Genomic DNA, 18982 nt, shown 5'->3' with positions numbered 1-18982 from the left:
GTCAGCTCGACGGATTGGATCGAGACTGGAATTTTTAGGGAAGATTATGTCATTTTTAAGCTGTTGTCCAGACATGAAAAGTCGGAGAGTTTGGTGAATTGTCAAAGGTTAATTCAGGGAGAAACGGTTTAAAAACAGAGAGTGATTTATGTGTTAATTCTGGTAACATTTTATTTTGAAGGTCCTTTAATTTTATACTAATTTTCAGAGTATTTGACGGTTAATTTTCAGGACATTTTACAGAAAGGGTGCAATTTGGTACAAATTATTACAATTTCCTGGACATTATTATAAAATTAAAGGACCTGTAAAATAATTTAATCAACAAAGAAATGACAAAACACTCCTTCAAAAGCAAAAATGATAATTAAGACAAAATGTACCTTTTTGTTAACAATCTCCTCAGAAGAACCTCAGACTCAGTTTGTATGTGACGAGAGAAAAGCTGAGTCTGATTAAAAGCTCCGTTCAGACAGGATGAACATCACAGGAGGAGGTGAGGAATTAAATGATTAAACTCCTGGTTCTGGACGGCATTATTTAATCCGGAGGAAATGACAGGATCCGGTCTGTAATAGACACGGACATTCAGCAGGACAAAAGCTTAAAGCGGAGTGAAGAAGAGTCAAATATCTTTTGTCAGAGTCACATCTTAAAGGACGGGTCAGGTTTCCATAGTAACAGTAATGTAATCATTCCTCCTGTTCATACTGGATATTAAAAGATCCTTCAAATGTGCTTTCAATGGAAGTGATGGAGGCCAAAACCCACAGTGTGTCCACACAGTCATTTAAAGTCTGTGTGAAGCTTCTATTCAGCTTCAGCAGTCTGAGTTAGTCATATCAAGTGGATATCTGACACATTTACAGTCTCTTTGTGTTTCCTCGGACAGTGTTTCCCTGTTGAGCTGCAGGTGGAAGTATAGTAACAAAAAGAGGAACTTTGGCACTAAAAAGACTGTAACGTTGAAAGATATCTACTTGATTTGGACGCTGAAGCTTCATATTAGCTTCAGATAAACTTTTAAATACATGAATTATTGATTACAGCAAGAAAAACATGTTTAAATGTTCATTTGGGCTCCTGACTGTTGTTTGAACACAGATTAGAGAAACTGTGAACTCGTCCTTTAACACACAGACATGAAACACATGTCGATATCATTCAGTGTGAATTACACTTCCTGAGGATATTATTATCTCTGATGTCCATCATCATTAAAACCTCCATAAATCCACTTAGAAACCAGAGAAATTAAATTAATCCAGTGATAGTTGTCTGTATATCCATGTTACTGCTAACAGCTGATTCACAGGACTAAAATGTAAACAAATCAAATGTTTTTTATGTTTTTCTGTCATCATATTTGTTCCCAAATAGGCCTACATGTTGACCTTTATGGATGGTTCAAGCTGAATGTGGTTTTGAGATAAACTGTAAAACCAGAAACATACAAACACATAAAAATAATGTTTAATTCCAGCAGGTAATATTAATATTTGCAATAAAAGCACAAGAGTGCAAAGATCAGACAGGTGATGAGTGTCTGTGACCTCTGATCTCCGGTTGTTTGTCTTCTCAGTGACAGAACAGATCCTGTTTAAAAGGTATTAACAGCTGATTCAATCAAATCCAGATCAGACGGCTGATCTGAGCGAGCAGTGACCTCAGGTTTACTCTGCGTCCATGTGAGGGAGACAAACACTCACGGATCCGCCTGCTCGTGTCAAACCAACCATATCAACACTGTACAACACGACCACACCAGTCCTGCAGGCAGAATCCACTGAAATGAAATGTACGAAAGAAAAGAACTGATAGTGAAGAGGAGTTTAGTCTCACAGGTGATGCTTTCAGATCAGGTGATGAATGAAAGACAGAGAGATGCAAATAAATACAATATTCTATGTATCTGATTTTGAATGTAAAGCTGCTGGAAACCCAAATCCACAACAGCCTTTTAAATATGCAATTTAGGGTCTTATGTGCATAATAGTAAGCATCTAAAAAAGTATTAGAAATTAGTTTCAATCCAAGTTTGAAATATTGTCATATAAGTTTATGTTAACTTTCCTGATATTGGGTTTGAATTGGGCCTTGTTATGCTTGGATATTTATTATCGAAGCTATTAAGGACCACACCTCAACTACGCTACTTCCAGCCATCCTATAAATACCACCTAACCCTCTCCTCTTCTTCCGCTCCCCTATTTCTCTCTTCCTGCTCCTTCCTGCTCCTTCCTCTCCTTCGTAGGGCCCTGAGGGGGTCCGCTGTTGCCGGGGTGCTACAGCGGATTCCCTTTAAGCTTCCCCACAATGCAGCCAGCAACCAGAAGAACTATGCACATCAATTGTTTTCCTCAATAAATCATCATTTTGTTGATGGTGTGGTTCTCGCTAGTGAATGAAAATTACACAATAAAACCACCATCATAAACGACATGATGTGCTGCATATTGTCTCATTTCTGGTTGCCAGAGTTTTGGAGTCATTGGTATCGTTATATTCTTCATTACTGCGGTTAATTACCCGCTGTACATTTAAACGTACACTAGTTCTGCTCGAGCACTTTTAGCTCTCTCCTTTTAGTGACTTTCTCATAAGTCACACAGTTGTTTACAAACTATTCAGATCTGCTAGCTACTTTAGCTTAGCAGCTAGCGATGGCTTCTCTCTCTCGCTCTCCTGCTCTCTCTCGCTGTGTGTGTCTTATGTTTAGCTGTTCCTCTGCCTCCTTTAGTGATAATGGTACATGTAATAAATGTACTTTATTTACCGTGTTGGAGGAGAGGCTCAGTGAGTTAGAAGTGCAGCTCCGCACCATAGAAACCCATTAGCTACTGTAGTTAGCTAGCTCCCAGTAGCAGGTGTCAACCTGCCACGCCTACACAGTCTTCAGAAATGGTCTAAAACAGCAAAATAAGCTCATTTTTGAACCAGATTTTTGTGGATGCTTACTGAGATATTCAACTTTGATATCATATATGTGTTTTCTACTATTTCAAGACAAATTTCCAGAGTCTTTGATGTATGATTCTTAAAAGTGATCAATATCTTCAACCATCAGATAATTGTTGTGGAGAAAAAGTTCAATGTTTCCCTCTGAATAGCAGAAAGATCCTTTTTATTCTGCATTAAACCTGCGATGCTAATTCATTCTGCACATTTCAGTTTATTTGGTATATAAGAAGTTTATGAAAAGTGCTGTGTAAATTACACTTGATGTCATAGTTTTAGCTTCCAAACAGTTTAATTTCACAGTCAGACGTGCTCTTAACTTCAAAATTAAAACATTACAAGTTAAACATGTCAAGCTCTTAACACAAAAAACACATTTTATTGCTAAAAACTGATTCTACGTTTGAAATGCAGGACTAGTAATGTAGTATTTCGTACGTCATGGTACTAGAAGTTTTACTAAAGGATTTGAATACTGTGTTTGTTTGTTTGTTTGTGTGTTTCAGGAGGGAGTTTGCTGAACTGATGGAAAAGTACAGCTCCAATAACGTCACAGCTTCAGGTCGAATCTCTCCGACTCAAGTCTCCACAGGTAAAACACACACACTCCTGTACATCTACACTTGTGAGGACACTTGTTGGCATCATACATTCACAAGCCACAAACCCCTCAACCGAAACCTGAATCTGACCTTAACCCCCCTCAAAAAAACAAAGATCAAAATGACTTCTGTATCCAAACATGTCCTAACTTTCCAAAAAATGTTCTGACTTACCAAAATTGTACTTCTTTATTTCCCAGAAACGTCCTCTTTTTCTAAAAATAAACTGACCTTCTATAAGTTCCTTGTTTTTTGAAAATGTCCTAACCTTCCAAAACCTCATTTTCACTTTCAAAAAGTGTCCTAAAACTTAAAACTTAGTCCTCCGGAGCACAAAAACACAAAGTTTTTACACCGTTTATTTCTCGTATCTTCCTCCGTCTCTCCATCAGATTTGAGTTTTATGCCAGTAATCAATCTTTATGATTTCTAATATTATAGAAGTGATCTGATTGAACCATGTTCTCCTTTTTCTCCTCACATCCTTTGTCCCGTCATCCCCCGTTCTCCACCTCCTCCCTCCCACTCTCTTTCTATTTCGCTCTTCCTCTTTCTTCTTCCCTCTTCTTCTCCCACCTCTTCCTGCTCACCTCTCTGGTTTTTCTTCTTCTCTTGTCTCTGTTCAGGGAAGCTGACAGACACCGCCTCCTCCTCCTCCTCTTCCAGATCTGAAAGCCCCCAGCTCCTCAGTCCTAAAGAGGGGGTCACCGCCTACACCCACAACCCCCCATACGCTGCCAACCCCCCCTACACCGTGCACACACCCACGCACGCCTTCAGGTAGGAGCGAATCATACGGCTGCTGATGTCAACCTTTATAGAAACATTTTCCTATATAAGCGAAGCTTCGTTGGTCCTTAAATCCTCAGATTATGTGTAAAAAGTTGGACGTCAAGTATGAATCCAGGACTGTCCCACTAAAAAATTATAGACTTTGTAATGTTTGATTATTGTAAACTAGTAAACTGATAAATTAAAATATTTATGTGTAAAATTGTGTAAAATTATGTGTAAAAAAGATAAAATTGACTTTACATTTAATTAAACTCAAAGTAAAACTATAAGAAGAATCTATTGAAAACAACAAAAGTTATAACTATTAAAATGGAATCATAAAATGAATTGCATATTTTTATCTTCTTATGATTCAATTTACTTACATGTATGTTTGTTTACTGCTTTAACATTTACTGTTTGCAATTTGTGTTTTAATTTAAACACATCTGTCCTGAAATTAATGATGTGGCACCAAAAAAATTGATGAGTAGCATCCAGAAAACGGCTAAAAATGCAGACAAAGCAAACCTCAATCATCCTTTCAGGGGAACCAAATTGTTGCAGCTCAGACAAGGAAACTGCAGAACAAAGAATTACATCAGTATATTTGCAAACTGTGCTTATAAAGGTTCACATTGGCCTAAAAGAGCCAGGTAAACTTTCATCCTGCACAATGTGGGTATACAGTTTCCCCGACTCCTCCCCCATTTTTTGCATACCTCCAAAAACATAAAAAAGGATCTTAAACTGCTCAGAATGTACAGTGATGACCTCTTGTGATCCTTTTAATGTACATGCAGTGTAACGTTATTTACATACAGTTCATTCAGCAGATACAGAAACGTAATAAAAAGCTTCCTTCCGAAGGTGTTTTTAGTCTTTTTGGAAGGTTTTTATATAAACTGTTAAATTGTAATTCTGCAGCACAGGAAAACCAGCAATGACTAAAAATAGTGAAAAGCATCTTCAGCAATTTCATGGAGGAGTGTGGGAAGACCGGAGAGAGAGACAGAGAGAGGAAGAGGAGGAGGAGGAGGAGGAGGGTTAGAGACTGTCACGGAGGGATTGAATGTGAACAGCAGCGTGGCTTTCTGGTTTTAATCATGCTTAGTGTCATCCTGCCTCTCTCTCTCTCTCTGTGTGTGTCCCTTTCTGCAGTGACAGTGTCATTCAGTTGATATGCGTTGCCAAGGGAACAGGCCTGGGGCTCGTCATCAAGGGTGGAGCTAACCGTGCCGAAGGACCAATGGTGTTCATTCAGGAAATAGTGCCTGGAGGAGACTGCCAGAAGGTCAGCGGAGAGCATCACATGTATAAAAATATCGTGGTTATTGTATTTTTGTGATGAAAACATCATAACCTCGTTCCAGAAACACAAAAAGTTCCCCAGGAGTTTTCTAAATTAACCACTGCTGCCTCTTATTTACCATTTTATTAAATTAAATCAAAAATAAACAAAATGAAAAGCACTGCAACAACAAAGTCTGTTACTGATAAATCTATGTTCCATACAGACAGCAATCCAACACAACAGCTCTGCCATAAATTATACTTTTATGAAACTTATACATTTTCAGTTTTTGTTGACATTGCCAGAAAGGTGATAATTCCACTTTATGTTTATTATTGAGGTGTTCCTTATATTTTGTCCACCCCTGGGTGAACATTCTGACAATGTTAACAAAAACTGAAAATGTATAAATTTTGTAAAAGTAGAGTTTATGGCAGAGCTGTATTGTTGTATTGGATTGAATTAGATGTGCTTGCTGGGTGATTATACCCTTGCAATTTCTGTTGATTTTTTTTATAGATATGAACTGAAAGGCCAGAATTACTAATTGAACTCAACATTTCAGTCATGGGATGTGATACCAGTGGGTGGGAATTTGCTACACTTCAAAGTAAATGTTTCTGGCTAAGTTAAGACACATGAAAGAAAGAAAGAAAGAAAGGTGATAATTCTACTTTATGTTTATTATTGAGGTCGTGGTGGTGTACTGCAGTGCATTATATTTAAAAGTGTTCCTTATATTTTGTCCACCCCTGGGGGAACTTTCTGATAATGTCAACAAAAACTGAAAATGTATAAATTTCGTAAAAAGTAGAATTTATGGCATTGGATTGGATTAGATTGCACAGGTGAGTAAATATACACTTTTTTATTATTATTGATATGAACTGAAAGGCCAGAATTACTAATTGAACTCAACATTTCAGTCATGGGATGTGATACCAGTGGGTGGGAATTTGCTACACTTCAAAGTAAATGTTTCTGGCTAAGTTAAGACACATGTTTGTGATTCGCTCATAAATGAACCTGCCAGTTGGGAAAAACCAAACTACAAGACTGAAGGATAATTCTGCTTCATCCCAGCGCTACACTAGACACAGCTGATGATGTCAAATTAGTTTCAGTTTGCCGTGAATGATGGCTTTGCTTCAGGGACACTAGACACGGACAATAGACTGGTCTCTATCAGTCACCTCTGACTTGTGGTGTTCCCCAAGGCTCCATGTTGGGTCCCCTATTGTTTCTGTTTACACGCTTCCACTAAGGCACAATCACAAAACTGACCTCTGCTGCTATGCAGACGACACCCTGATTTATGTTGAAACTCAACAATGTTAGTAATTATTTATTTTGTTTCTAAGAAGTGAAGTTCTTAAAGCCTGAGCAGAAAAGCCTCTACAGAACAATCTCAGCTTTTTGTCTGTAAATCATCATGTTTAGAACCAAAAATCCAAACTCACACCGTTGATTTGTACAAAATGCAAGTATTTCACTTTTAATTAATGAAGCCACAATGTCCACAAAATGTCATGTATGAGAAACTGAATTTGTTGTACCCAAAAGTCCGTTGAACACCAGGATGTTAATGTTTCTGTGTATTTGTGCTGTTTCAGGACGGCAGGCTGCAGGTCGGGGACCAGCTGGTGTCCATCAACAAAGAGTCCCTGATCGGAGTGACGTACGAGGAGGCCAGGAGCATCCTGACGCGCACCAAACTCAGGTCCGGGCAAACCTGACACCATAAATTATTCAAAAGACAACATATTCCACAACAAGTAAACAAGAGAGTAATAGTTAAATAAAATAGTTTGGCTACAAAATAGGATGCCACTAGAATAAACATTACAATAACTATTTGTAAATCATTGATTAAGATTGTTTGTGAAGTAATTTTCTAGTTTGTTATTAGCTGCTGGTTATTTTAAAACTAGCAACTACCAACAAGCACTTGTAAGCAGTAAAGTGTAAATCCATTATCAACCAGGGTTGATAATTGAAAGCAGTTTATTTAATCTAAATCCAGTATTAAACTCACTTATCAAATCAAAACCATCTGATATGTTTTTTCTATTTAAAAAAGTTCAATTGTCTTGTTTAAATTCTTAAAATTAAATCTACCATCTACTATCTTTCCATATCACACTTCTGTAAGTTGAATATTGGACCAGGATCGGCTCCAAACTAGTTGTGATATCACAAATCGTGCTCGTAGGTCTTTAAATGAGCACAGAGAAACTTTTCACTTTCAGCAGATGAATGTGAAAACAAACTCTGCACAGTGAAGCTCAAACATTATACAACATATTTTTGAGTGGAAGGGGACTTTAAGGGAAACAAAAAACACAAATTCTTGTTTGTCGTAATACTAAAAACATATTTCAGAAAATTATGAATGTATGTTTAAAAATACTACAGCACATTCATCACATTAAAACATCAACGCTACACGTCCTGTGTGTTGCAGACCGGACCCCACAGTGGAAATTGCCTTCATCAGGCGGAGGTCATCCTCCAGCTCCAGCAGCGGGCCTCACAGCCCCATCTCGCTCCAGGGGTCCGCTGGTGGAGGCGGACCCCAGACGAGGCCCCCGGCGCTGGGCGCCATGCCTCCACAGCCGGCCGTGGTAACCAAGATCACCTCCAGCCGAAACCCGGCCAGTGAGACACTGCCAGCGGTCAACGTCAGCCAGGTCTGAGCCTCAGAACAGGAATTCAACCACAAGACATTTAGAGTGGGTTATAACAACTAGCACTAAGCTTCAACCTGAGTTAAATCATTTTTATTTACAAATATATTGCACCACTTTCTTTATATCTTAGTTAAAGATCATTTACAACTGCATTTATGAGATGGATGTAGTAAAATGAGACACAAGTTATGTTTTGTTTTGTGATCATTTTGAGCTTTTAAGCTTCTAGAAGACAAAACATTTTCAAGCTCATAGTAAAAAACAGTTCAGTATCCAGATACATTAACAGCCTCTTAAGGAAATGTATTCCTCAGAATTCTTATGATAATAATAATAATAATAATAATAATAATAATAATAATGTTTATTTATATAGCACTTAAGGATAGAATACAATACCGGATACACAAACATTCCCACACATATATCATTAAAAACAGAACACACACACACATGAACACACTCTTATCAAACCGTTATTAATATGTTGTGTGAATGTTTGCAGGTGCGAGTGTCTCCAGCCAGAACAGAGCCGACACGTGTTTCCTCCCCACCAGAGACCGACAGCATCACTGATGCAAACCCTGGTATGTGTCTACATTATATCTACGTATATATCTATACTTTTATAGATTTATTATACCTCAATGTGGAAATTATCACTATCACAAGCCTCTTTTCACAGTTTGTCAAAATTAAAATTGAACTGTGGATGAGAAGAATCTTTATCTGTATTTTATTGTTTCTCTTTAAACTGTCCTCTCTACGGTGGCCCTAAAAGGACAAAACTGTCTTTTTAAAAAAAGCCATTCACACTTTTATTTCCAGCAGTTCTTATCTGCTTTATCATTATTATTATTATTATTATAGCTGCTTATGTAGCTGCTGTCAATCAAACGCAGACACCGACACGCCCGTCCAGCTGCTGAACATGTTTTTTCATTTTAATAACAGATAAAAACACACTGATGTTATTGTTGACTGAAAGAAGAGATGATCTGATTTCAGTTGGACTATTGACCCATCATAGGCCTCCGTGACATGGGGGGGGGGGGTTGATGGAGGGAGAGCGAGGGACAGATGGCGTGCAGTTGGCGGGAGGTCTAGCCTTCGATTGGTGGAAGAGCCGTGAAGCATCATCATCATCTTTCTCCATATATACATTATCACGTTTGTCATCTGACGTCACGCCTTTAACAGATGGAGGGTGGCGAGGACGTAGCTGTTCAGAGCGAGGGGGGGGGGGGGGGCCTGCAACATCCACTTCAGCTGTAAAATATCAGGAAACCAGTTTGGTGGAATATTTGTTAAGCAATTAATTTTCAATGGGATTGATTTGGGATTAATGGATTTGATTAAGGATGAGGAAGGTTGTTCCACCAGCATTTGAACTGATGATGAGGAGCCTGACGGAGCTCCAGACCCACATAAAGTAGTTTTTGCCATAATTTTCATCTTTTACAACATTAACATTAGTTATGATTTCATTCAGTTCAACAAGGCAAATAAGATTAGTGTTCAGACAATCAAACACACTGAAATAAACCCTCAGAAATAAAGCAAAACAATACAATTATTACTGACTGGTTCAACTTCGGAAATGAAGAACATACATGGCATTAAATTACCGGAGGAGTCCTCTCAGGTCTGGTGTTGCATTGCTACATGTGTGTGAAAAACTTCAAGGCATCTTTTTGAGTATTTTGTGTATTGATGAACTCAAATGTGGTTAAAATCTGTTCATTCAAACCTCTGTGTGTGCGTCTCAGAGCCCGCCGGCAGTCAGCCTCCTCAGAGGAAATGCTCCCTCAGCACCAGCTGTCGCCTCAAACTGGAGCGTCTGGAGCAGGTGAGAGTTTGTAATTCAGGTTTATTTGTCGTATAAATAAAGAGTCGAAGTCCTGCCTCTCTCCCAGGTTAGCTTTTATCTGGCTCAGATGAAAGTTGATGACAACAACTTGATTATTGAAGTTTAAATTGTTTCTTGTGAATATTTTTGAGTTTCGACTTTTGGTCAAACAAAACGAGACATCCGACGTCACCTTGAAGTCTGGTGACTTGTAACAATGTTTTTCACTATTTTCTGATGTTTTCTCACCTAAACAATCAATCAATAATATAATATATGTAATGAACAGATCAATGATCACAGATCATGAGCTGCAGCCCTCGTCAGAGATAAATAATAATGTGCAGTAATAAGTCTTGTCATAATCTGAGAGGAATAAGCTCTGTAGTAAATGTTTCTGTGTGATTACATCTGTAAAAAATGCCTTTTATTATATTGTATTTAATATTATTGTTTATATTTACATGTTACTGTAAAATTATTAATAATCTGTCAATGTTTATAATTTTCTGTACTGCTTTGTCAATAAAGCTTATTTGAATTTGAATTTGATAAATAATAAAGTACCTCGTTAACAACTACAGTAATAAAACAACCACATTACAAAAGCCACGTACTCACTTACTCTGGAGCTTTCGATTCTGTGGCATGGTCCTCAGCAGGTTGAGTTTGCTCAGTTTTCATGAAGACTCTTGATGATGAGGACTGTGAGATTTGATCAAAAGCTGGAGAACAAGTGAGTAAGGGCACCTTTAGTTTTGTTTCCAGGATGATGGATGAATGTCTTTATTCCTTATAACATTTATTTTATTGATTAAATATATTTACTTTCTTTTAATTAAATCTTTTTAATTATTTTACTGTTATAAAACTTTTATGTAATTTTATTTTATTACATTTTAATCATTATTTCTGATGTGCATATTGTCTGTGAAGCTCTTTAATCTCACTAACCTGTACGAGACGTGTAAATAACATCTGATTGATTGATTGATTGATTGATTGATTGATTGATTGAAGACCTCCAGTTACTCACGTCTCTCCATCAGGATCTCAACCAAACTTTCAGCTACTTTTCTTCATTTTTTGCCTTTTCAGTGTCATTTTCTCTGTATAAAAACAGTAGAGCTGGTTGGTTGTTGTTTGTGTTTTGTTTCGGTGCAAGAAAACATGATAATTGATGTTCTAACGGGATTTGCGGAGTCGTCTGCCTCCAGAACTCCTGTTGTTCAGTGTGTTGTACTCAGTCGGAAGCTTGATGCTCCTTCCTGACTGTCAAAGACTGAAAAAATGGCGACTAAATAATCTTTGAAGTGCGGTCAGTCCAGTCTGAAGGTTTCAGCTCGTTTTCAGGTTTGTCTCAAACTTTAGTGGTTTCTGAGTTGAGATGTAAGAAGCGCTCGTACAAACAGATTCACTCTTAAGTCGGGTGCACAAGTGATGTAAGAAAATCTGACATTTATCAGCCTGAAAGCAGAGATTTCCAACGAGTTTGTGATGTTAAGAGAGTTTATTGAAGCAGAAGAGAAAAGTCAGAGAGGTTCAGGAGAAGAACATGTTCTCAGCTGCTGTTTCTAAGGACAATAATGAACCGTGAGGCTCCAGTATGATGTTTTAATCCAACAGTGCTGAATGTTGTCGATCATGGATGAAACATTAGCTGGGAGTAGGGCTTTTCTATTTATTGGACAGTGACAGTGTGTCTGTGGCTGTTTGAGGGGCGTCACCGCTGTGAGTATTGATCTGTGTGTGTGTGTGTGTGTGTGTGTGTGTTTTTTTGTGTGTTCAGGCTCTGGATCTGCTCGGTCTGAAGCCCACAGAGGCTCAGCGGCAGGCGCTGAAGTCCCGACTACGAGCTGATCCTGCGGGGACGGTGGCCTTCACAGGTAAGACCTGCAGACTTTCTCTGTTTCCTCTAACTTCAGTTTAAATGTTCTTAAATCCTTCATTCCTCCAGTTTACCCTCCGTAGATTTATCATTTCATTCCTGTAACATTGTTTTCCCCCCAGACCTCCTGGATTTGCTCCTTTCTCCTGTCTAGTATTGCATTAAGGCATTAATTAAGGCTTTAACATTCACTTATTTATTAAAAGTCCTTCACAGATTCAGCTTTGAGCTGCTGAAACATCGTCCGACTCTGAATGGAAAGTTTTTTTTAAAACAGGATGAAAATCAATGAAACAGAATCAGAGATCTTTTTATTCCACTCGTTCTTCTTCCTCGTCAAAACCTGCGTCCTACATTACCCACAATGCAACTCGACCACCGACATCACTTTCACACACAGCTTCATCTTTAAAGATAAACTTAAAATCAACCTCTTCATCCTGGCTTTTGATTAGAATGATTTACGGACGTTATTTATTTTATTTTTATCAATTATTTTTTCCTACCGATCAATTTGATTTGTTTTTGTTTTTTTTATCTATTTTATCTCGTATTTTTTTATTTATTTCATTGACTTTTTAATACATTTTCATAACTTGTTTTACTGTTTACAGCAACAACTATTATCAGCTTGTCAGTAGAGAACATGTTGTGATCTATTTCAAGTTATATAATGTATGTACTTTTACATAAGTGACATTTGAATGCAGCACTTTGACCATATTTCAGTATTTCTACTTCTATGTAGAGGATATAAATACTTCAGCACTGAAAATATCTCCTGAAAAATATCCTTGAATGTACTTCAGACATGTTGTTCCAGTTAATTTAATCCTTAATTTACCTTTTTTTATCTGCATGTGTCCACAAAGCTTTAAACTGCATTTCTAACCAGCAGCTTCTAATCATCACAGACAACCAGAGAACGGTTGGTGTCAAAAATGGTGTCGCATTCGATCTGAAAACAGCCCGAAGCAACTGAACTGTTGCCGACTGTGAACGCGCTCAGATGATTTTATGTTACATATTTAGAACGGCACTAAAAGCAGGTAAATAGAGAGTGATGTATGTTTGTGTTGACAGACTTCGAGAACCTGACCAGAGAGCTGTTCAAACCTCAGCTGGAGGAGTTGGCCGTCACCCAGCCGGGTTCACGCTTCACATCTGATGACTTGTCCAGTTTACTGGAGTCGCCCGTCAACCCGCAGGTAGGAAAACGCACCACATAAAACCCCCCAGAACCAGGTCCTGAAAACTCAGCGGAGCAACAACATCCTGCTGGTGGTTTATCAGTTAAAAACAACTCAAACCACTTGTTTTCTGACTCTGAATTGTTTACTTAATTTACATTTACTTAATTACTGTACTTAAGTATGAATTTAAGGTTCTTGAGTATTTCCATTTGATGCTACTTTGTACTTTACTACATTTATTTGCCTCTAATAGTCACAACATTTGATACACTTACATAATATGATGCAGTAATATTACTATTAATCAACCTAAAGCATCTAAAATGGGCTTCACATCAATAAACTACAGCATTAAAATGATCTTACATGTATCTCTTAGTGATAAAAACAAACAATATAATAAACTGTAATAATATAACTCTCTAAATGAAGCCAGTCTGCATAATGAGACGTGTTAGTTGCTGCTTGTACTAAACACTAAACTAATATCTGATGGTTCAAAGGGTAAAGACGTTGTTCTGAGAATAACACAACAAAGACTCTTTCTGTTGCACATCAGTCCCTCATAGAAAATGTTCCTACGTTAAAAACATTGTGTCCTGTTTTTAAATACCTGACTGTTAAAAACAAAGCTGAACTCTCCAGAACAGTCTAACTTGGCAGAACAGTATCAGACTGTTGGCTTTTATCAGTGAAGCAGCTGAACCGACGACAACACGAGTCTTGGAGGATTCATGTCGACTCCTGAATCATCACTTTCAGCTGCTGCCTTCAGAGTATTAAAAACCATCAAACCATCCCACAGGCCAAACGTCAGTTAAACTGGTCACTAATGGACATACCAGTGTTGTTTGTACCTGAAACTTTACTTCTTACTTCTTTTCGGGCTTTTTTTTTGACAAAGTTGCATCAAACATAATGTATTTAAATGTTTTTGTGACGTATGATGTCATATCTGATGTGGATTTGAAGTTGTTTTTGATTTGTTTTGAGCAGCCATGATGCTCCACAATCAGCTCTACTGGGATGTCAAGGAGAAACCAGTAGAAAACATTTCAACTTTAGAGATAATAGTTTTATTTTACTGGGAAAAAAAACTTGACTTTACTTTTCAAACTGAGAATAATGTGTGTGTTTGTGTTTGTGGTCGCTTGAATCTGCTGAAATTAAATTAGCTTCTTGCTTTTGACATAAATCAGACTCAGGACTCTATAAGTAGGAGGAGACTCATCAGATCTCTGTCAGCGTCTGGTTTGGTGATCAGCTGGTGTGATGTGCTGGTATGCCGCTGCGCCGCGCGGCTCAGAGTCGTATCGACGCGGACGGTCCGACATCGATCTGTTGGCGCTCTCGGTGGGGGGGCGGGTGTGTGAACCGTCCTATCAGCGGGGTGTAAAGATTTTCTTCAGTGTCACACAGCGATAATCAATGTGAGCCGGAGAGGCGACGAGCAGCAGAAACATCTGAACACGAAGCTGAAAACATAAAAAACCTGGAAGAAGCAGGAACGATCCCACATGATCTATTAACAAGTATCGTTACTGATATATCTTCTCTCTCTGAGCTCCACTGTCCAAAAACTATTAAAAACACACACTGTAGTTTATTTTGACTCAATCCCACACACACACACACACACACACACACACACACCGTCCCGCTGCCAGAAATACTCACTAGAGCACCAAATGTCGATTCATCTGCCAATGAAAATAGTCGCCAACAAATGCACTCAAACGTCCTCCTGTTTGTTTGATAAAAAACTGTTTTAGCTGTTTTACGGAGCTTTTTGCTCGGAGCTGAGAGACGCAGACATAACAGAGAAGTCAGAGAAATGTTGAGAGATGGATTAACACAAAGCTGCTGTGGACAGTAAACACAATAGAGACACACTAGAAAAACTGTCCTGTGTGTGTGTGTGTGTGTGTGTGTGTGTGTGTGTGTGTGTGTGTGTGTGGTGGAAAGTTTATCTGAAGCTAATATGAAGCTTCAGCGTCCAAATGAGTCAAATCAAGTAGATATCTTTCAACGTTACAGTCTTTTTAGTGCCAAAGTCCCTCTTTTTGTTACTATACTTCCACCTGCAGCTCAACAGGGAAACACTGTCCGAGGAAACACAAAGAGGGAATTTGATGTAATAAAGACTGTAAATGTGTCAGATATCCACTTGATGTGACAGGTTTGGACGTGTGAACGGGGTCTGAGATGATTTTATGAGCTCTTTTACGGTTTTGGCATCAGGATTGTGTCGGTGAAAGAGGGTAGAGATGATTTTAGACGACTTGTCGACAGTCTTCTTGTGTGAGTTTGTGTGATCTGTTGTGTTCTGGATGACGTGACGTAAAGAGAAAAGTCTTTGCTGAGTTTCTTTGGATGACGTCTGTGTTGACGTCCTGTTTGATTGTGTTGCAGATGTGGGTGAAACGCGGTTGTTATTGATGATTGTGGGTGTTTTTTCAGTCGTTGTTTGCGCCTGAAGTCGATGATACGTTTGTCAGTTTTGGATGAATTAATTATAAATCAAAACCAAAGTTTTATCCTTCATTGTAGTCTGTATGACGGGGTGATATCAGAGCTTTTTAAAGGGAGTTTTCATGAGCTGATGGATGGAGGCTCTAATTGATTTGTTTACATTATTATCAGAGTATTTTAATGAAAGAAAATCTGCAGCGAGATGCTTTATGTACATTACATCTGTTGCATTGTGTCTCCCTGGGCAACTGTACTGTACTAAACAATAAACAATTAAATGACTGATTTAATTGGACTAAATTCACATTTACATTTTGTTGCTTTTATCCAAACGACTTAGAAGTGAAGCAACAGTTTGACTGTTAATGGTTCTTTTTTTAAGATCATGAGCGCGGTGTAAGTTATTGAGTGTTTATCTAATTCGTGTGTGTGTGTATGTGTGTGTGTGCATGCGTGTGTGTGTGTGTGTGTGTGTGTGTTTGTGTGCGTGTGTGTGTGTGCGTGTGCGTGTGTGTGTGTGCGTGTGTGTGTGTGCGTGTGTGTGTGTGTGTGCGTGTGTGTGCGTGTGTGCGCGTGTGTGTGCGTGTGTGTGCATGTGTGTGCAGCCGTCGCTGTCAGACTCGGAGGACCTGGAGGAGATGGAGAGGTTGAGGAAGGAGCACATCGAGGCTCTGAGGGAGATCAAGAGGCTGCAGGTAAAAATCACATCCAGACTCTGACGTCACTTTTTATTTTATTACAGGAACACAAACTGAATTTCAATCAAAAAACAATAAACTAAGAAGCTGCAGCCGTGTTAGCAGCTCTGTGAAGCGTGTTAGCATGCTAACATTTGAACATTAACATTTTTTACAACTTTATTCATAAACCAGAGCAGACACATTTTTTTTACACATTACACATTTCTGCTGTAAAGTTGGACATTTTAACATGGGGGTCTATGTGGATTGACTCGCTTTTAGAGCCTCAAGTGGCCGTTCAAGGAACTGCAGTTTTTGGCTTCATTTTACAGCCCCGGAGGTTGCTGCTTGGTACATCACAGTTCAATGGTCAAATCATAAGTCAGGGACAATATAACTGGACAGATCACATAAATGTTAATACCAATAAATAAATAAATAATATTTGACAACAAATCAAATCAAATTTTCCGACATTGTTAGTTGTTTTTGATTCATGAACATGATCAGACGTAGAAAACATATTTGAATCAGCACTAAGCAGCCGAGGCTGATGGGAAAGTCAGGAGTGTTGCAGGTATTTGTTCATAAATGACAAATAAAAAGATTCATCTGATTGTAGCAGGAGATCAAACGTCAGGGAATCATAAATGTGATCAGGATTCATCGTCTGGACGACATGAATGTGTGTTAATATCATCGCGATCCGTCCGATAGTAGTTGAGATATTTCAGTCTGGACTAAAGCTTCATCTGTTGATCTTCTGTTTGTTTCTCGTCTTCAGGAGCAGCTGGTCGAGTCTCAGAGAGTTCACCTTCAGATGGAGGACGAGCTCAGCAAGGTCAAACAGGTCAGTCGCACCAATATACTGTATATTCATATATTATATATATATATATGTATGTATCAGGGTTCAAGGTTCAGTTTCATTGTCATACAAATCCCTTCTTCACTCATTCACTACTCATTATGTAATAGACACTGAACAGTTCACTCAGTAGTGAGCAGCAGAGTCACGTGACCGTAGTTTTCACATCTTTAAAATGTGGAGCATTGCATTGTGGGATTGTTAGCAGACAGTAGTGGATTTTTTAGGGAACTATACAGTGTATACACTGTGTGTCAATGTAGTGCACTATGTAGTGAATAGAGAGTGATTTGGGACACAGACATTGTTCCAAACAGCTTCTTGTGATGTCACAGAAGGCTTCTCAGTCTTCAGGTGTCTCCATTAATGTTCAGTGGGGTTGAGGTCATGTGACTGTGGAGGACAGTCAGGACTTCTTGGTCTTCTCTGGTCTTCCAGTAGTTGTTGCGGAGCTTTGAGGTGTGTTTGGGATCGTTATCCTGCTGCAGTATGAATCCTTCTCCACTCCAGAGGATCCAGCATGTCCATGAAGAACGGAGCGCTGCTCCTCCTCCTCCGTCAGGGTGGAGTCAGCTCACTGCAGGAGTCCAACTCCAGAGTAGACAAACCCCCCACAGACTTTAATATTCCCACCACCATGTTTCACTGCGCTAAAAGACTAAATGTAGTGAATTTCAGGTGCTACACTTTTATTTTGAAGTAACATTTTTCCTCCTTTTCCTCGTTAGTAGTGACGCTACTACATGCAGGTTTACAGTTGGTAACCTATCAGTGTTGGCTTTCTGGGTCATGTGACCTTTGCCTTGCAGATCTGTTTACTGCAGACGGAGCTCGTCCACCACAGGTTGAACTAATGTGACAGGATATATATGTAGCTGCAACACTGAACGCAAAAATAAATGTTAAAGCAGGAAAGGAACTGATACTATAAAATACTTTCAGAAGAAGACGTTAAATAGTTTCAAATAAGACTGAAGCGTAACTCTTGTTTCAGTTCTTCTAATGTTTTTTAAATGTTGGTTTTGAGCTGTAATGTTTGTCTCTTCCTGCAACGATTAATCTTTAAGCTTCATTTGTACTTCAGTTATTTTAGTTTTCATCTTACTGTGTCCTCACAACAGTATCCGGATCGTTGTCTCTGCTGGTCGTCTCCTTACATTCACCCTTCTCTCAGACTGGGATTCATCAGTCAGTAGGGCTTTATTCCAGTCATCCACTGTGACATGCTGGTATTTCTTAGCCCAGCGCGAGTGTTTGGCCTCATTTCCCCTCCTGAGAAGTGAATTACAAACTGCTACTCATCCTCTAAGTCAGGGGTTCTCAACTGGTCTCACTCTGGGACCCACATTTTCCCATGGTCATTAAGTCGCGACCCACTTTTATAGAATCCAGCGGCACAGCGGTCCGCCGCTGATTGATCCAGCACCTGTCTTACCGTGTCCATGGCGACAGGTGAAATAAGCACTCCGGTTATTGTGTGGGGGTTCTCGGCCTTCGCAGTACGGCGAGCTACATGGTGAGATGTCTGAAGAGCAAGACGCTGTCAGACACGCTGGGGTTTCTGTCCCTTTTTATCCTCAATGTACGAAAATCCACATTTTAAATACTCCAGGTCATATTTGCGCTCCGCCATCTTGTCTCCGAACATCAACACAAACTGAAAGGCTACGGCGCGAGACTGCTGCATGTCTCTGACGCATGTCTGTCAAAATAT

At 39.0% G+C, this 18982-nt stretch overlaps 1 protein-coding gene across 9 annotated transcripts in view; it reads left to right on the top strand.

The window, feature by feature from the left end:
• Positions 1 to 18982, top strand: part of stxbp4 (syntaxin binding protein 4) — a 56698-nt gene that overhangs the window by 21357 nt on the left and 16359 nt on the right. For all 9 annotated transcript variants that reach the window (XM_042396932.1, XM_042396933.1, XM_042396935.1 and 6 more), the window contains exons 6-16: positions 3465 to 3550; positions 4187 to 4340; positions 5496 to 5628; positions 7242 to 7348; positions 8093 to 8318; positions 8824 to 8905; positions 10088 to 10167; positions 11957 to 12053; positions 13139 to 13263; positions 16326 to 16415; positions 17185 to 17250. In XM_042396932.1, the coding sequence (XP_042252866.1) occupies positions 3465 to 3550; positions 4187 to 4340; positions 5496 to 5628; positions 7242 to 7348; positions 8093 to 8318; positions 8824 to 8905; positions 10088 to 10167; positions 11957 to 12053; positions 13139 to 13263; positions 16326 to 16415; positions 17185 to 17250 (1246 nt within the window). The remainder of the gene's footprint in view (positions 1 to 3464; positions 3551 to 4186; positions 4341 to 5495; positions 5629 to 7241; positions 7349 to 8092; positions 8319 to 8823; positions 8906 to 10087; positions 10168 to 11956; positions 12054 to 13138; positions 13264 to 16325; positions 16416 to 17184; positions 17251 to 18982) is intronic.

Source organism: Thunnus maccoyii, chromosome 20 (assembly GCF_910596095.1).
Source record: "Thunnus maccoyii chromosome 20, fThuMac1.1, whole genome shotgun sequence".
NCBI classification, from domain to species: Eukaryota; Metazoa; Chordata; class Actinopteri; order Scombriformes; family Scombridae; genus Thunnus; species Thunnus maccoyii.
Note: the sequence above shows the minus strand (reverse complement) of the source record. Positions and strands in the feature narration are given on the sequence as shown.